At 35.7% G+C, this 18,201-nt stretch overlaps 3 protein-coding genes across 3 annotated transcripts; all 3 read left to right on the top strand.

Annotated features, from left to right (window-relative positions):
- The first annotated feature begins 269 nt into the window (after positions 1 to 269).
- Positions 270 to 5,265, top strand: LOC110745743 (phenylacetaldehyde reductase-like). The gene is made up of 6 exons (XM_088248338.1): positions 270 to 500; positions 3,367 to 3,536; positions 3,622 to 3,813; positions 4,235 to 4,397; positions 4,660 to 4,846; positions 4,944 to 5,265. The coding sequence occupies exons 1-6, from the start codon at positions 383 to 385 to the stop codon at positions 5,095 to 5,097; spliced, it is 984 nt and encodes a 327-aa protein (XP_088104464.1). The 5' UTR covers positions 270 to 382; the 3' UTR covers positions 5,098 to 5,265.
- A 3,622-nt stretch (positions 5,266 to 8,887) lies between these two features.
- LOC110745741 (phenylacetaldehyde reductase-like) lies at positions 8,888 to 13,056 on the top strand. The gene is made up of 6 exons (XM_088249571.1): positions 8,888 to 9,048; positions 11,392 to 11,561; positions 11,652 to 11,843; positions 11,998 to 12,160; positions 12,417 to 12,603; positions 12,705 to 13,056. Exons 1-6 carry the CDS (start codon positions 8,931 to 8,933, stop codon positions 12,847 to 12,849), a joined length of 975 nt encoding a protein of 324 aa, XP_088105697.1. The 5' UTR covers positions 8,888 to 8,930; the 3' UTR covers positions 12,850 to 13,056.
- A 2,114-nt stretch (positions 13,057 to 15,170) lies between these two features.
- Positions 15,171 to 18,103, top strand: LOC110745742 (phenylacetaldehyde reductase). The gene is made up of 6 exons (XM_021945871.2): positions 15,171 to 15,417; positions 15,872 to 16,041; positions 16,411 to 16,602; positions 17,030 to 17,192; positions 17,451 to 17,637; positions 17,739 to 18,103. Exons 1-6 carry the CDS (start codon positions 15,300 to 15,302, stop codon positions 17,881 to 17,883), a joined length of 975 nt encoding a protein of 324 aa, XP_021801563.2. The 5' UTR covers positions 15,171 to 15,299; the 3' UTR covers positions 17,884 to 18,103.
- The last annotated feature ends 98 nt before the right edge of the window (positions 18,104 to 18,201 follow it).

Below are 18,201 nucleotides of genomic sequence, written 5' to 3'. Positions count from 1 at the left end.
AAAATGAAATTTAAAAGCTATGGCTACTAACCTTATGAATATATTATTTCTTATCCCAAGAATTAATGTACGCAACTGTAACTACAATAGGCAAATCTCCACCAAATAAAAAGTATTTTTAATAAAATTGTAAAAAATGACAAAACCAACGACCATATACGTACGTTGTACAAGTTGACTTTGCCTCCATGGACGACCACATATGAGTAGTTGCTGACATCGACATCTTTAGCTGACTTTGCCTCCATGGACGCTTCTGATCTTCAGCTCATTTCTCTCGCCATAAAAGCCCACCAGCACCATATATATTAATACTAAAAGCTTCACATATACACACAGAGAGAGAGAGAGAGAGAGAGAGAGAGAGAGAGAGAGAGAGAAGATGAGCAGAGAAGGGAAGGTGGTGTGTGTAACAGGAGCGTCTGGTTTCATAGCATCATGGCTGGTGAAGCTCTTATTACAACGCGGTTATATTGTCAAAGCCACGGTTCGTGACCCAAGTCAGTATATATATCATTCCCTACTATTTTCTTTCTTCTTTTTTCTTCATTAAAATTTTCTCATATAATAATTTTCAATTTTTAAATAACATATTGTGTTCACGATTCTTCAAATCAAGGTATATATTAACTACGGGTGCATATTGGAAAGAATATTTCCATTTGGCATCACATATAATTGGATATGAAATTTTAAATTTAATTCCTTATCCGAAATAACTTTACAATTTAATTTTAGTAAATATTCGGTGTATGTTCTCTTATATAATACACAGTGGCGGATTCACCTTACTCACCCTGCTTCCTTACCCTTGAAGTCTCATGAATTCCATGGAAATTTTGTTTCATTTTGCTGTAAGGGGGGGAGAGGGGGGAAGGTATTTGACCAAAATCCTCTAGTCAAACGGACCAAGTCAGGCTGTGCACGGTACGAGGCCGATCTAATTAAATATGGCCTGGTATGACACAAGCCCAAACAAAGTCGGGCCTGACACTACCCAACTCAATGGATCGCCCATTAAAGCCCCATATATTACATTATATTTATTTTTTAAGAAAAATAGTACATGACAATATTAAATTTATATTTGAAATTTGTGCCCATTTTTTTAATAACATATTTTAAAAATTAATGATTTCTTTATAAATAAAATAATGACTTTATTTTTTAAATTTCAATTTTTTAAACCAAAACAATAGTCTAGCCCTTGGGGCATATCGAGTTTTTGAAGTTTCAATTTTAATATATATTACAAAAAAAGTAATAAATAAGATAATGATTTTTATAAACATACGTGCTTGGCTCAGCCCGTTTACTAAGTGAGTTGACTCAAAGTCCTAATGCCCGACTCTGAAAGGGCCGAGTCGGTCCGTTTGACACCTCTACTCTAAGCAAACCAATATGCATGTTCCTATTACATAATGTTGGCATGTGTTTATAATTGTGCCATAAGCACTTAAGCTTCGTCACCAACCAAACTACAAATTGAATATCATAGAAGCGACCCACCAGCATAAGCAAAAATTAAAAAATTAAAAAATTAAAAAATCTTGGCCTATAATGGTATATGGAATGAACAACTGGATTCATAATGCTTTCGGATTGTGAAACATATAAGTCGTGTTTGTTTGGACCCATATAGGCCCAACCTGGCCTTATATAGGATATGGCCTCTGGCTCAGGCCTAATTTAATGAGTTTAATAAATGGACAGGTTGGACCGCTCTGTTTATTAAGTGGACCAGCCCAAGCATGACCCAAAGTCCTAATGGGAGTTCTATAATGCGGAAAGGCTAGAATGAGGATGCTATTTGAGGAGTTTATTTGAGGAGGCCCATCTCACCATCAAAAGGGGTGTGGACCCCCCAATGCACCCCCCCATGTGCTTTGTTTTTTGTTGTTGATGGTGAGATTTCTCCTCCTCAAATAACCTCCTCACTCAACCTCCTCATTCTAGCCTTTCCAAGTCCTAATGAGCCAACTTTAAATTGGACGGGCCCATTTGACACCTTAGGCCATCTCCAGAAGTGGAGGGTTAAACATAGCCCACCCATAAAATTTAGCTAAACATTTAGGGGTCGTTTGGTATGGCGGACTGTCATGAACTGGACTAAATTCTAGGACTATCTTGGATTAGCTCGGATTGGCCTAAGCTGGATTAAGTACTGACCTACGCTTGGTGTTGCGTCGGACTAAGAAGCTAGATTGTAAAAATAGTAAAGACCTATATTTGGTGCTGTGTCGGACTAAAAAATAATTTTTTAAAATTATTTCTAATTACTCAGGCAGACACCAAAAATGTTATTGGGTGTTGTTGTGATGTATAAATATAAATACGAATTACCAAAGATGCATCTCATAATAGTGTTTTTTATACATACAATTTTTTTTTTCCCCAAAATAAATACATATTATTGAGTACAGAACTTCTTGTAGTAGGATATGAGAACAAAATAAACAATGAAGTGTTATTTCTTTTCAACTTTTAATTTTTCATTAATATTTTAATGTTTTTAATAAAAGAAAACCTAAAATTATCTGAAACTAATGTTTGATTAAAACAAGATTATCAACAAAAAAAAATGTTAGCACACTTTACCTTCCACCTTCTTCTCGACTTTTCTTCTCCCAACTCAGAGACTCCCTACCACCCACGTGCGTCCCCTCTTTTTTCACTCTCTCATCTATCTTCATACATCCTCTCCTCCCATGAGTGCTAGTGCTGCTTGGGTTTATATAACCCATGTGAAATCTACGAAGAAGACGAATTGTGAGTTTCGGTTGTTGTTTTCATATGTAATCATGTGATTAATGTTAGACAATTATGAATATGGACTAATCTTGCAACACGTCATCATCTAAATGTCTCTAACAAGTACCATGATAGAAAACCATTAGGTTCCAAAAACATAAGCTATCAAAGAAATGTGAGTGAACAATATTGTAGATCTATCAAGCCAACAGTGTACAAGTTTTTTCCTCCACGCTCGTGACCAGCATAAATAGAGAGCACCCTAGTGTTGGCTAAGAACTTCTTATCTCGGCCATCCATTAGAAGTGTTAGTGAGTTAATATGTACCATACATGCAATTCAATAGCTGAGATTATAAATCCTTAACTACCTTTAACATAAAATCCTTAATGGACCATCTCCCGATTATATTTATGTCAAAAACATGGTTTTTAAATGTTTTGAGTTAATATTTTTACCATTAGGATTTATACTGGAAAGATAATAAGGTTAGAAAAGAACTTTGGATATAAACACAATATCATCATCCAATAAAAGTAAATACACGGAGCATATGTATGGAGAGGCCCTTTAGGTGAACTAATCACTTTTGCATTTATGCCTGTGATGCCACAGATGACTCAAAGAAAACAGAACACTTATTGGCACTTGATGGGGCAAAAGAAAGGCTGCATTTGTTCCAAGCAGATTTGATAGAAGAAGGATCTTTTGACGCTGCAGTTGATGGATGTGAAGGTGTTTTTCATACAGCATCCCCTGTTCTATTTTCAGCCACTAACCCTCAGGTACTATATAATAGCATTCATCCCTTTACTTTCATTTCTTATAGAGTTCAAAACTGAAATGGTTCTTTTGTCTACACAATCTCAGGCAGAATTAATTGACCCTGCAGTGAAGGGAACCCTTAATGTTCTAAAATCGTGCGTAAAATTCGCTACCGTCAAGAGGGTTGTTTTAACATCTTCTATGGCTGCAGTCAAGCAAAATGGAAGACCATTGACCCCTGATGTGGTGATTGATGAAACATGGTTTTCAGATCCTCTGCTTTGTGAGAGTTTGAAGGTAAGTGTGTATGCACCCATGCTTATTATCTTCTTCCAAGTTTCACCTTTTATTCATTTAATCATTATTCATTTGTTATATTTCCCTGACATTAACAATATTGAATTTGTCACCTTTACAAGTATCTGCATCCAATTATGCAAGAGATGAATAATTATCCTATATCTTTCTTCTTTCCTTTTATTCTCCCCTGTTCTTCATTTGTTCTACAGAAGTAGCTTCCAAGTTTTTGTCCATCTTCTTGAGCTCAAAATGTCTAAGTATTTGCATTAAACGATCTCAGTTGATTTTTCTGCCATAAAAAAAAAAAAAAAAAATCAGTTGTTCATGTGATTCGTTGCACTGAGGTATGCTTAACATAAAACAAGGCAGAAAGTATATCTTGGTTTAGTATGAACTTCTTTCTCTTCTCTATGTCCAGAAATGGTATGTTCTTTCAAAAACTTTAGCTGAGGAAGCTGCTTGGAAATTTGCTGAAGGAAATGGGATTGACTTGGTTACCATAAATCCATCCTTTGTGATTGGTCCACTCTTACAACCAAGCCTTAATCCCACTGTGGAGATGATTCTCAACCTCAAAAACGGTACACTTCAGCAACTATATATGATTTTTCTTTTTCAATCTTTGCTTGGTTAGAGCAGACTATGATGGAGAGTCAGAATTAACTTAGTTGAGGTAGCTAGCATAATGATTGTTGAGTGTCAAAACATTTTCTTAGAGTAGTAGGTATGTTTATCGAATGTTAAGGTAACGAAATGTTGGTTCGGGTAACAAAATAACATTTAAAGTCAGTCATTTGATGTTAGATGATTCTTGTGATGCAAGTTTGTTTCTTTTCTATGCAGAATTTGAAGATGTAAGCAGTTCAATTTATATATCTAGTGATGTTAGAGATGTTGCCTCAGCTCATGTTCAAGCATTTGAGGTTCCTTCAGCTAATGGAAGATATTGTTTAGTTGGGCATGTTACATCCATGGCCGAGGTTCTGAAGATTTTACATGAACTTCATCCCTCTCTGTTCCCACCTGAAAAGTAAGTTATAATTTGCAAAATTCCACATATTGGCAATTTTCCTTTTCGAATATGACAAATTTTTAAGGTAAAGATTTATTTGTTTCATTGTTGGCAGATATGAGGAGGCCAATCCTTCTGAACCCACATATCAAGTATCGCAGGAAAAAGCAAAAAGCTTGGGAGTTAGTTTCCTTCCATTGGAAGTAAGTCTGAGGGACACTGTTGAAAGTCTCAGGGAGAAGGGCTTCCTCAAGATAGAAACTTCCTAATTTACTGCACAAGTTGGTCACATTTTGGCATTTTGTAGTTTTTCTTCTGCTAAACTCCAAAGGGATGATGAGATTTGTTTTGTTCTTGTTCAGACCGTTCTCATTGACTACGCAAATTCTTAGAAAGTTGCTTTCAGATCTTGATATATATGGCTCAATCTTCCTGTATGTAATTATCCCTTTTGTCTCTTTTTTCAAGTTGATCATTTTTTAAAATAACTACTAGCCCCATGTGCCAATTGGTTTTCTATTTTATTTTTTATTTTATTTTTAGAATTAAGAAAAGATAATATGGGTAGTTATGTTGCATAAAAGTAGGACTTATGAAACACTGCTTAGATACTTTCTGCAAAGCCTCAGGTCAGACAGTTAATTTTGAGAAATCCATGATCTATTGCTCTCCTAACACATGCAGTGTTGTGGCTAGTGAAATCAGCTATATTTGTGGATCTCCTCTCACTACAAATTTAGGCAGATACTTGGGCATGCCTCTGCTGCACTCCAGAATAAATAGAACTACTTATCATAGCCTGATCGATAGAGTTAATAAACGGTTAGCAGGATGGAAAAGCAAGTTATTATCTCTAGCTGGGAGGGCCACTTTGATTATGGCAGTTACGGCATCAATCCCTGTCTATGCTATGCAAACTGTCAAACTCCCTGCAAGCACGTGTGATAGCTTGGACCGCCTAAATCGTAACTTTTTCTGGGGGGGAAGTGGGACAAAACAAAAGACTCACTTATGCCAATGGAACTTAGCTTGCCGCCCCAAGAACAAAGGGGGCCTGGGCTTCAAAAAAACTTCAGATATGAACCAAGCTCTACTGGCTAAAATGGGGTGGCGACTCCATCGAGGGGACCCGGGACTGTGGGCAAAAATTTTTGAAGAAAAATATATGAAGGGCCATTCTATCTTAGAGAACACTCTCCAAGGAAAAAAGGGCTGCTCCTCCACTTGGAGAGGTATTTTACATGGAGCTGAGTTACTCAGGCAAGGTATGATTTGGAGGATAGGTAAAGGGGACAGTGTCCATTTCTGGAATGATAGGTGGATCTCTAACATCCCTCTCATCCAGCATGAAGGTATCGTAAGGCCTGCCCAACTTGATTGTACAGTTTCTGAGTTCATGAAAGACGACTGGTGGGATGTTGATAAGTTGAGAACTATGCTCAGTGAGGATTTGGTCCAAAAGATTGTTAGTTACCCTATTGGTTTTGGTACTAACCTGAGGGACATTCATATATGGGACTCTACCGCTAATGGTGTGTTCACTGTCAAATCTGCTTATGATTTGTTGTTCAGAGACGTTGGTCGTTCTGATCCCTTCTGGGATGTGCTTTGGAAAATTAATGTTCCTCCTAAACTGAAAGTCTTCTTCTGGTTGGTGTACCAAGACAAAATCCTGACAAATGAACAGAGAACTAAAAGAAACTTAACCACATACCCTTCTTGCAGCCTCTGTGGTTGGCACTCTGAATCTGTCCTCCATCTCTTCAGAGAGTGTCCTAATGCCATAAAGGTCTGGGACGCTGTCTGCACTCCTAGACAACTCTCTAACCTATCTACTACTAGTTTGCAAATCTGGCTTATGGGGAATTTGTGCTCTAAGGCTACTTGGGGGGCTGGTCTGCCTTGGTCCTCTGTGTTCTTGTTCACATGCTGGTTTATCTGGAAATGGAGGAACCATTATATATTTACTGATAAGAAGGAGTTGCCTCCTTATCCGCAAAGAATAATTCTCCACGCAATTAATGACTGGGTTGATTCTTCCACTGTACCGAGTGGAAAAAAACCCAAAGTGTTGATTTCGCTTGTTTGGGAGCTGCCTGCAAATGGCCTCTTTAAATTGAACATTGATGGCTCTAGGAAATCTCTGTCTGGAGCTGCTGGTGCGGGAGGGGTCATCCGGGACTCTATGGGAGATTGGAAGGGTGGCTTCGCTGTGAACTTGGGCAAGGGCCAGATTTTGGAAGCTGAAATGTGGGGTTTGTTCTTTGGTTTGAAGCTGGCTGTTGATAAAAGGCTTTTCCCTTTGATTGTTGAGATGGACTCTGCCATTGCCGTCCACTTAGCCAATAAGGCTGCTGTTGATGAACTACATCCTCTTGCTGGATTAATTGCAAGCTGCAGAAACCTCATGAATATGTTGAATATCTGTGATGTCAATCATATTTACAGAGAGAAGAATCGCTTAGCGGACTGCCTGGCCACTTGGAGCTATAATATTGATCTGGGATTATGCGTTTTTGATACTGTGCCTCCTTGGGCTGCTACAATCCTAGTGGAGGATATTGTAGGGGTTGCCCAACCCCGCTTAGTTTGTTTGTAGTCCTTTTTGTTAGGGGCGCTGCCCTCATCCTTTTACCAAAAAAAAAAAAAAGTAGGACTTATTATCTGATTTTGTTTTTAATTTTAATTCTTTTAATATGAAAAAAAAGTGAATTTACCATATTATCCTCATTTAATTAATAATTTCAATTCTTAATGTTTGAATTAACTGAGGGCATTTTCTGGTATTTTGAATATTTCACAATTCTCTGCATTTTGCTTTATATATATAGATAGATAAATAATTAAAAAGCTCAAGTTGGCATTGTGTTGCTTCACTATCTTTAAATTAATTCTCAATAATATTGTGTATATTTTAATATTATTTGTTCGAACTATTGTGAATTTATGAGATTTTCTATTTAAACCTCACACTTCTCTTTGTTCACCCCATGTTCTAAGTTCACCCCAACTTCTAATTTAAATTTTCACAATTTCTAAGAAAACTCCACTATCTTCCCAAACTACCCTTAAATACATCTCAAGCTGAAAAATAAATAAATAAATAAAAGAGTTTTTCTATTTAAACCCCACACTTTTCTTTGTTCACTCTAATACTTAAATCATTAAATCATTAAACAATATTTGTAGTATACATGAGATTTTGTTGTTTTCACAAGGTTGTTTTTATCATGTGATTAAAAAGGTTAATTACTCAGACAAAGATGTGTGTGGTAGGGTTCAAACCTCAGACCACTGAAATGCAAGTTAAGACCTTTTCTTACGGGACTAGATTTCATTAGCAATAGGATCTAGAGGAGTTTGTATTTTTCTACAACTTAATATGAAGAGTGGTGGAGTGTGTGTATAGATAGATGTACTATGGTTAAATATTAAGTTGAATGACCTTTTTTGTCTTTTTACACAATAATAAAACTAACAGCTTAATAATTTATGTATTGGAGTGAACAAAGAGAAGTGCGAGGTTTAAATAGAAAATCTCATCAGTTAATTATTTAGTGCTCAAAACGATCTTCTCTACACGCTTCTAACTTAGGAACCTTAGCCTGCCAGTTTAATGGCCGGACCTGGGTTGGCTCTCAAACTCTCAAAACATGGTGTTTGACGAAGCACATGGTCTGAAAATATGAAATATTTTAAGTTAGATGGAAAAATGGTAGTTGGTGGAAAGTGGAAGAAACGTGACATAAAATGAAAATTAAAAGCTACGGCTACTAACCTTATAAATATAGTTTTTCTTATCCCACGAATCAATGCACGCAAAGATCTTCTGTAATGCACAAGTTCTTAAACTACATAAAAAGTACTTTTAATAAATTGTAGAAAAATGATAACCAACGACCACATTCGTTGTACTTTATCTTTCCATTTTTGTCGGCGTTGAGTAGTTGCCAACTTGGACTGACTTTGCCTCCATGGACACTTCTGATCTTCAGCTTGTTTATCTCACCATAAAAGCCCACCAACACACCATATATTAATACTAAAAGCTTCACATATACAGAGAGAGAGAGAGAGAGAGAGAGAGAGAGAGAGAGAGAAGATGAGCAGAGAAGGGAAGGTGGTGTGTGTAACAGGAGCGTCTGGTTTCATAGCATCATGGCTGGTGAAGCTCTTATTACAACGCGGTTATATTGTCAAAGCCACGGTTCGGGACCCAAGTCAGTATATATATATCATTCCCTAATATTTTATTTCTTCTTTTTTCTTCATTAAAATTTGCTCATATAATAATTTTCAATTTTTAAATAACATTCCCTATCTCATTGAGTTGTGATTAGAGGTGTCGTTTCAAAGTCAGGTTGTGCACGGTACGAGGCTGATCTAATTAGATATTGCCTAGCACGACACGAGCCTAATCAAAATCGGGCCTGACACTGGCTGACTCAATGAATTGGCTTGTTAAAGCCCCATATATTATATTATATTTGTTTTTAAAGAAAAATAGTACATCATAATATTAAATTTGTGCCCATTTTTTAAGTAACATATGTTAAAATTAATGATTTCTTTATAAATTAAATAATGACTTTGTTTTTTAAATTTCAATCTTTTAAACCAAAACAATAGTCTAGCCCTTGGGGCATATCGAGTTTTTGAAGTTTCAATTTTAATGTAATATATAAGCTAATGTTTTTTTTTATAAATAGACATACTTGGCTCAGCTTGTTTACTAAGTGGGTTGGCTCAAAGTCCTAATGCCCAACTCTAAAGGGGCCGGTTCGGTCCGTTTGACACCTCTACTCTAAGCAACCTACATCCATGTTCCTATTACATAATGTTGGCATATGTCTATACTTGTGCCATAAGCACTTAAGCTTCTTTACCAACCAAACTACAAATTGAATATCATAGAAGCCACCGACCAGCAGAAGCAAAAATTAAAAAATATTAAAAAATCTTGGCCTATAATGGTTTATGGAATGAACAACTGGATTCATAATGCTTTCGGTATCACCAACACAACATATAGGTGAGTGATCATTGCCAATATGATAGTGAAACACATAGCGGTTGACAAGAGCCACATAAATAAAAGATGCTTTAGATTAGATGCAAGAGACAGACTTCTGATGACCAGGGTGCATAGCCTAATACTGCAGTTCCAACATAACATGGTTTTTCTTGGGAGCAACACACATCTCCTCGAATGTTATGGCTACAAGGGTATACTGATGCAATACTTTCCAAGCTGCAATACTCTTGTAGCCATAGCCATCACCATGTCTTTTGTTCTACCGTCGTCGTTTTCTAGTCGTCTTTTTCCCCTTTTTGTAGTAGTGTATCATTAAAATTTGTGTTGAAGTGGTCATCATCGACTGAGCTAAAAATATTAAGCTCACTTAATCAAAGTATATAAAAGGCTGAAGTACCATGACTTCCAACTGTAGATCTTAATGTGATGAGAGGAGAAGGATGAGCCAAGAAAGGAAGGTGGTGTGTGTAACAAGAGCATCTAGTTTCATAGGATCATGGCCTATCAAGCTCTTGCTAGAATGAGCTTATATTGTCAAAGCCACTGTCTGTGACCCAAGTCAGTATATATATATATTACATATTTCTTGACCGTTGGATTGTTTGTATGTTGCATATTAAATCTACCAACACATTTAATAAATGCAATCCAACAGCAGAGATTAGAAATATGTAATCAATTATTAACTTAAATACTTATTGGAGAATAATATACTATACTTCATTTCTTCTCGCTTTCTCTCACTAAACTTGGTATCAAACTAATTACTTGCTTGCTAATCATTTCTTTTTCAATTTTTTTTTTTACAGTTTTCATTTTTCATTTTTTTTTTAAGTACTGAGAACATGTTTGGTAACTTTTTTTTCTTCAATGATTTTCATTTTCAACTTCTTGGTTTTGATCACATCAACAAAAACTTGTGAGTTTCGGTTGTTGTTTTCATGTGTAATCATGTGATTAATGTTAGACAATTATGAATATGGACTAATCTTGCAACACATGATGTCATCATCTAAATGTCTCTAACAAGTACCAAGATAGAAAACCATTAGGTTCCAAAAACATAAGCTATCAAAGAAATGTGAGTGAACAATATTGTAGATCAAGCCAACAGTGTACAAGTTTTTTTCTCCACGCTCATGACCAGCATAAATAGAGAACACCCTAGTGTTGGCTAAGAGTACTTCTTATCTCGACCATCCATTAGAAGTGTTAGTGGGTTTAATATGTACCATACATGCAATCAAATGACTGTGATTATAAATCCTTAACTACCTTTCACATAAAATCCTTAATGGACAATCTCCCGATTATATATATGTCAAAAACATGGTTTTTAAATGTTTTCATGAGTTAATATTTTTTACCATTAGGATTTATACTAGAAAGATAATAAGGTTAGAAAAGAACTTTGGAAATAAACAAAATATCATCACCCAATAAAAATAAATTAATAAATGGAGCATATGTATGCAGAGGCCCTTTTGATGAACAAATTACTTTTGCATTTATGCCTGTGATGCCGCAGATGACTTAAAGAAAACAGAACACTTATTGGCACTTGATGGGGCAAAAGAAAGGCTGCATTTGTTCCAAGCAGATTTGATAGAAGAAGGATCTTTTGACGCTGCAGTTGATGGATGTGACGGTGTTTTTCATACAGCATCCCCTGTCCTATTTTCAGCCACTAACCCTCAGGTACTATATAATAGCATTCATCCCTTTACTTTCATTTCTTATAGTCTAGAGTTCAAAACTGAAATGGTTCTTTTGTCTACACAATCTCAGGCAGAATTAATTGACCCTGCAGTGAAGGGAACCCTTAATGTACTAAAATCGTGTGTAAAATTCGCTACCATCAAGAGGGTAGTTTTAACATCTTCTATGGCTGCCGTCATTGTCAATGGAAGACCATTGACCCCTGATGTGGTGGTTGATGAAACATGGTTTTCAGATCCTCTTGTGTGTGAGAATTTGAAGGTAAGTGTGTAGGCTCCCATGCTTATAATCTTCTTCCAAGTTACACCTTTTATTCATGAAATTCATTATCATTTGTTATTTGGCATCTTCTGTTGCTTCAGTCAAGGCAATATATCTTGGTTTAGTATGAACTCCCTTTCCTCTCTATGTCCAGGAATGGTATTTTCTTTCAAAAACTTTAGCTGAGGAGGCTGCTTGGAAATTTGCTAAAGGAAATGGGATTGACTTGGTTACCATAAATCCATCATATGTGACTGGTCCACTCTTACAACCAAGTCTTAATCTCAGTGTGGAGATGATTCTGAATCTCAAAGATGGTACACTTCAGCAACTATATATATATATATATATTTTAGAGCAAGAGTATGATGGAGACTCAGAATTAACTTAGTTAGGGCCGCAAGCAAGATTGGTGTAGATGCAGGCAATTTTTTAGGAAATTAGATGTGTACCAAAACATTTGCTTGGAGTACGAATGTTCATCAATTGTTAAAGTAACCAAATCCTGATTCTTGTGGTGCAAGATTCAAATGATTCTTGTGATGGAAGTTTGTTTCTTTTCTATGCATGCAGATATTGAAGATGTAAACAGTTCAATTTATCCATCTAGTGATGTTAGAGATGTTGCCTCAGCTCATGTTCAAGCATTTGAGGTTCCTTCAGCTAATGGAAGATATTGTTTAGTTGGACATGTTACATCCATGGCCAAGGTCCTGAAGATTTTACATGAACTTCATCCCTCTATGTGTCCAGCTAAAAAGTAAGTTATAATTTGCAAAATGCCACAAATTGACAATTTTCTTTTTCAAATATGACAAATTTCTAAGGGAAGAAAAGATTTATTTGTTTCGTTGTTGGCAGATATGAGAAGGCCAATCCTTCTGAACCCACATTTCAAGTATCACGGGAAAAAGCAAAAAGTTTGGGAGTAAATTTCCTTACAGTGGAAGTAAGTCTTAGGGACACTATTGAAAGCCTCAAGGAGAAGGGCTTCCTCAAGGTTTGAATTATGCAACTGACAGCAACTTGCTCATTGCACAAGTTGATCGCGTATTGGAAATTCAAGTGTTTTTTTTTTCTTCTGCTAAATTTATTCCAAGAGATTGTGAAAGTAATATTATTCATGCTCAGACTTTTATCTGCAATTGCCCAGAATGGTCAGGAGTTGCTTTCAGCTCTTGATAGCTCAATTGAAGAAACCCTTGTTTGAAAATGAACCAAACCAAGTAACTTTTCATTTCTCTGGTGTACACCAACCAAAGTGCCTTTAATTTTTCTGTTTTCTAATAACAATTTCTATTAGCTTTTCATTTGTTTATATGGCCTGATCGTGTTATGAATTAATCATGTATTTTATCACTATCTCCAGTAAAACAAGAGTGCAAACAAGACTATAGAGTTTGAAAATCACAATAACCAGCATATGAATCATAAAATTAAAAAAGCATTTATTGATGAGGATTTCTAAGAACATGTATAATTCTTGACAGAGTTCACAGGCATCTTTTCATCTTCTTCTTTTTTAGTACAAACAATAGTCTAAACTAGAGAGTGGGGTTTCTCACACACATACACTAAGTATCATGGGAGTTCGAACCTGAAACCTTTTGTTTGCAAGTTAAAACCATTTTTCTATTGGACTAGACCTTCTTTATTATACATGGAGTATAGGCATAAATTACAGAAAAAAACCGTATAGTGTAAAGCTTGTGGCCCCATCAAACTCTACATCCGCCATACGTAGAGAGAAACTTACCTACCCACACTAACTAATGTGGACCCCATCTCATTTAATCATTGTACCGGGGAGGATCCGTAAGACATGGCCATACAATACAACTTACAAGACTAGTTGCGGCTTGCCAAGGGAAAAACTCAACCAAGTGAAAAGCCCAAAAATCCAACTCAACCGTCCAAGAGAATAATAATTAGAGATGTTTAGTCATATATCCATTCTTAGCACTCATAATATAGATAAATCCTACACCATTTAATTTTTATAAACAAACCTTAAAAAAAAACCCAAAAAATGACAGCTAGCCCTATTGAATTTAATTTTAATTATTAAATTACTTTGATACCCTATTGAGTGTTTTGGGCTTTTTTATGGGATTTTGGGGTTGGGTTTGTTTTAAGAAATCAATGGCAGTTTTGTAATTTAAAATAAGTTAAAAGCCCTTTTGTTTTGTTGTAAATGGGGTTTGGATGTGTTTCTAAAGTCTATTTCATATATGTTTTTTTTATAATTTGGGCTTCTATATTGGGTATAATAGTGAACCTCTCTAATAATTAAGGGTTCGACATTAAAATACTAGAACACAAATAAATAATTATCAAAACCCCTCGCACACAAGAAAAACCAAGAAATATATTGGTTAAAAGTCACTTTTGAACCCTGTAGTTTGGCTCTTCAACCACTTTTGACCATATAGTTTCAATTCCATCAATTTTGACCATGTGGTTTCGTATTTGTAGCAATTCAAGGACAAGTTAGTATTCCTGTCAATTTCTTTGACAATGCAAGGGGCAATTTCATTAACCCAAAATCCTTGATCATAAAAGCTCGTCTGAAACTCCCCTAATTTCATATTAGGGCTTGAAATTGGTCGTTTGGGTTTAAGTTTCTTCAAAAATTAGGATTAATGGTTGAATTTCGAGCCCTAATATGAAATGGGGCGAATTTCAAACAAGCTTTTACGCTCAAGGGTTTTGGGTTGACGAAATTATCTCTTGCATCGTTAAAGAAATTGACAAGAATACTAACATGTTCTTGAATTGCTACAAATACGAAACTACAATGGCAAAATTGACGGAATTGAAACTATAGGGTCAAAAATGATTAAAGTACCAAACTACAAGGACCAAAAGTGACTTTTGGCCAAATATATATAGTCAAGAGTTAATCATGTCACAAAAATTCTCTCCATTATAGGCTTTATTGCACTTTATCATCTCAAAATTTGAATCAATTTGTCATCTCAATTAAAATTTTGTTACAATGTGCATACCTAGGATAAACTTCATCCGTTTTTTCATTTTAAAAGTTTAATGCACTTTGACTTCAAGTTTTGTTCTTTTTTTTTGGTAAGTGAATAATATATAACCAAAAAATGATGGCCAAGGAGGATTTAACGACGGAACCCCACAGCGACGAAGAACCAGCCTCCAAATCCCTTCACAAAATTGGCACTTAAAAAACAAGTGGTCATGAGATTCCACATCCATCCCACTTTGACCTCAAGTTGCCGTGGCCCCGAAAGCCCCATTATAAGTTTACAAAAACTACTTGCAATTGTGTACACAATTTTTAAAGAGTAAAAGCTAGCTCACCTAACTTATATGGCCCCCTCTCCCCAAACCACTAGTCACGAACTATAAAATATTCAGCTCACTTCTCAAGTAAATAAAAAGCTGAAGCGAAAACTTCCAACTATAAAGCTTCTTCTGATCAGGAGGATGAACGAAGCAAGGAAGGTGGTATGCGTAACAGGAGCATCTGGTTTCATAGCATCCTGGCTGGTGAAGCTCTTACTGGAACGAGCTTATATTGTCAAAGCAACCGTCCGTGACCCAAGTCAGTGTATATATATATATATATATAGATATGCCACTACTATTAAATCTCTTCTCCCTTTTTCTCTCTCCCGAAAAACGGTTTTTCTTTGGATGATTTTCATTTTCAACTTCTTGGTTTTGATGACATCAACAGAAACTTCTGGATTTCGATTATTGTTCTCATCCATAATCATATCGAAATAACACTTTTCTTCAGATCCAGCCTTATCATCATGTGCTAAAAATATGTCAAACTAGATTTTGGACCCAACACCGTGAGGAGAGAGGAGAAGAGAGAGTGAATATTAAAGAGGAAAACAACTGTGTCAAACTAGATTGAATGAGAGTTATATCTCCCTAACATATAACTAACTCTCTAACTGTATTCTATAACAATACAATTAGTGACTAATCTTGTACGGTGAGACCTTTTTTATGAACTAATTACTTCTGTAATTATGCATATGCCACAGATGACCCGAAGAAAACAGAACACTTATTGGCACTTGAGGGGGCAAAAGAAAGGCTCCATTTGTTCAAAGCAGATTTGTTAGAAGAAGGATCTTTTGATGCTGTAGTTGATGGATGTGAGGGTGTTTTTCATACAGCATCCCCTGTAATGCTTTCATGCACTGACCCACAGGTTCTAGCATTCATCCCTTTACTTTCATAAATACTTCAAACCTAATTGACTATTTTTTGTCTTCTTGATAAGGGATTGGACTAGCCATTGGACATTTTTAAATATAACAATGATCACCTTTTCTTAACGATGATCACCTTAAGGTTCCAACAATGCCAAATTTCGAGTCCAATCCCTTAGAAAAACATGAACAAGCGAAACTGTGATTGATTGCAACCTAATGTGAGCTACTTGACCAAATTATAAACCGTTTAAAAATTACAGGGACTAGAAGTGTCTTGTGATACAAATTACATTTCCCTCTTTGCAGAATCAACATACTTTTTTTTATGCAGAAACTGAAATGGTTCTTTGTCTCTACAATCTCAGGCAGAATTAATTGACCCTGCAGTGAAGGGAACCCTTAATGTTCTAAAATCGTGCGTAAAATTCGCTACTGTCAAGAGGGTAGTTTTAACATCTTCTACGGCTGCAGTCATATTCAATGGAAGACCATTGACCCCTGATGTGGTGGTTGATGAAACATGGTTTTCAGATCCTTTTGTTTGTGAGAATTTGAAGGTAAGTGTGTAGGTTCCCATGCTTATTATCTTCTTCCAAGTTACACCTTTTATTCATGAAATTCATATTCATTTGTTGTATTTACATGACAGTAACTAGAATGAATTTGTCACCTTTACAAGTATCTGCATCCAATTATGTAGGAGATGAATAATTATCCTATCTTTCGTCTTTCCTTTTATTCTCCCCTGTTCTTCATTTGTTCTTCAGAAGTAGATTCCAAGTTTTTGTCCATCTTCTTGAGCTCAAAATGTCTAAGTCTTTGAATTAAACGATCTGAGTTGTGTTTTTTTTTTTTTGCCATTAAAAAAAATAATAATAAATCAGTTGTTCATGTGATTCGTTGCATTGAGGTATGCTTAACATAAAACAAGGCAGGAAGTATATATTGGTTTAGTACGAACTTCTTTCTCTTCTGTGTTTCCAGCAATGGTATGTTCTTTCGAAAACTTTAGCTGAGGAAGCTGCTTGGAAATTTGCTGAAGGAAATGGGATTGACTTGGTTACCATAAATCCATCCTATGTGATTGGTCCACTCTTACAACCAAGCCTTAATCTCTCTGTGGAGGTGATTCTCAACCTCAAAAACGGTACACTTCAGCAACTATATATGATTTTTCTTTTTCAATCTTTGCTTGGTTAGAGCAGACTATGATGGAGAGTCAGAACTAACTTAGTTGAGGCAGCTAGCATAATTGTTGAGTGTCTAAACATTTTCTTAGAGTATTAGGTATGTTTATCGAATGTTAACGAAATGTTGGTTCAGGTAACAAAATAACATTTAAAGTTAGTCATTTGATGTTAGATGATTCTTGTGATGCAAGTTTGTTTCTTTTCTATGCATGCAGATATTGAAGATGTAAACAGTTCAATTTATTCATGTAGTGATGTTAGAGATGTTGCCTCAGCTCATGTTCAAGCATTTGAGGTTCCTTCATCTAATGGAAGATATTGTTTAGTTGGACATGTTACACCCATGGCCAAGGTTCTGAAGATTTTACATGAACTTCATTCCTCTCTGTGCCCACCTGAAAAGTAAGTTATAATTTGCAAAATGCAACAAATTGGCAATTTTCTTTTTCGAATATGACAAATTTCTAAGGGAAGGAAAGATTTATTTGTTTCATTGTTGGCAGATATGAGGAGGCCAATCCTTCTGAACCCACATATCAAGTATCACAGGAAAAAGCAAAAAGTTTGGGAGTTAATTTCCTTCCACTGGAAGTAAGTCTTAGGGACACTGTTGAAAGCCTCAAGGAGAAGGGCTTCCTCAAGGTTTGAATTATGCAACTGAAGGCAACTTGTTCATTGCACAAGTTTGTCCAAAGAGATTGTGAAAGTAATATTGTTCATGTTCAGACTTTTTTAATTTGTCTGCATTTGCCCCCAATGTTCAGCTCGATTGAAAATGAATTAAAATGAAGTAACTTTTCAATCTCTGGTGTACCAACCAAAAGTGTCTTTAATTATCTGTTTTATAATAACAATTTCTATTAACTTTTTCTTCATTGAGTTTTATCCTAATAACTTATGGCCTGCTTGAATTCAATGAAATGAAATTAAAGTCTTTATTAATCCACAATCAGGGTTAAATCAGTG

Source organism: Prunus avium, chromosome 2 (genome assembly GCF_965620075.1).
Source record: "Prunus avium chromosome 2, drPruAviu1.hap1.1, whole genome shotgun sequence".
Taxonomy (NCBI): Eukaryota; Viridiplantae; Streptophyta; class Magnoliopsida; order Rosales; family Rosaceae; genus Prunus; species Prunus avium.
Note: the sequence above shows the minus strand (reverse complement) of the source record. Positions and strands in the feature narration are given on the sequence as shown.

Excerpts from the sequence above, each read along its gene's own strand:
- LOC110745743 (XM_088248338.1), top strand. The coding sequence starts at position 383 with ATGAGCAGAGAAGGGAAGGTGGTGTGTGTAACAGGAGCGTCTGGTTTC. Across the intron at positions 3,537-3,621 it reads TTTCAGCCACTAACCCTCAG|GCAGAATTAATTGACCCTGC; the intron begins GTACTATATAAT and ends ACACAATCTCAG. Across the intron at positions 3,814-4,234 it reads TGCTTTGTGAGAGTTTGAAG|AAATGGTATGTTCTTTCAAA; the intron begins GTAAGTGTGTAT and ends CTCTATGTCCAG.
- LOC110745741 (XM_088249571.1), top strand. The coding sequence starts at position 8,931 with ATGAGCAGAGAAGGGAAGGTGGTGTGTGTAACAGGAGCGTCTGGTTTC. Across the intron at positions 9,049-11,391 it reads AGCCACGGTTCGGGACCCAA|ATGACTTAAAGAAAACAGAA; the intron begins GTCAGTATATAT and ends GTGATGCCGCAG. Across the intron at positions 11,844-11,997 it reads TTGTGTGTGAGAATTTGAAG|GAATGGTATTTTCTTTCAAA; the intron begins GTAAGTGTGTAG and ends CTCTATGTCCAG.
- LOC110745742 (XM_021945871.2), top strand. The coding sequence starts at position 15,300 with ATGAACGAAGCAAGGAAGGTGGTATGCGTAACAGGAGCATCTGGTTTC. Across the intron at positions 16,603-17,029 it reads TTGTTTGTGAGAATTTGAAG|CAATGGTATGTTCTTTCGAA; the intron begins GTAAGTGTGTAG and ends CTGTGTTTCCAG. Across the intron at positions 17,638-17,738 it reads TCTCTGTGCCCACCTGAAAA|ATATGAGGAGGCCAATCCTT; the intron begins GTAAGTTATAAT and ends CATTGTTGGCAG.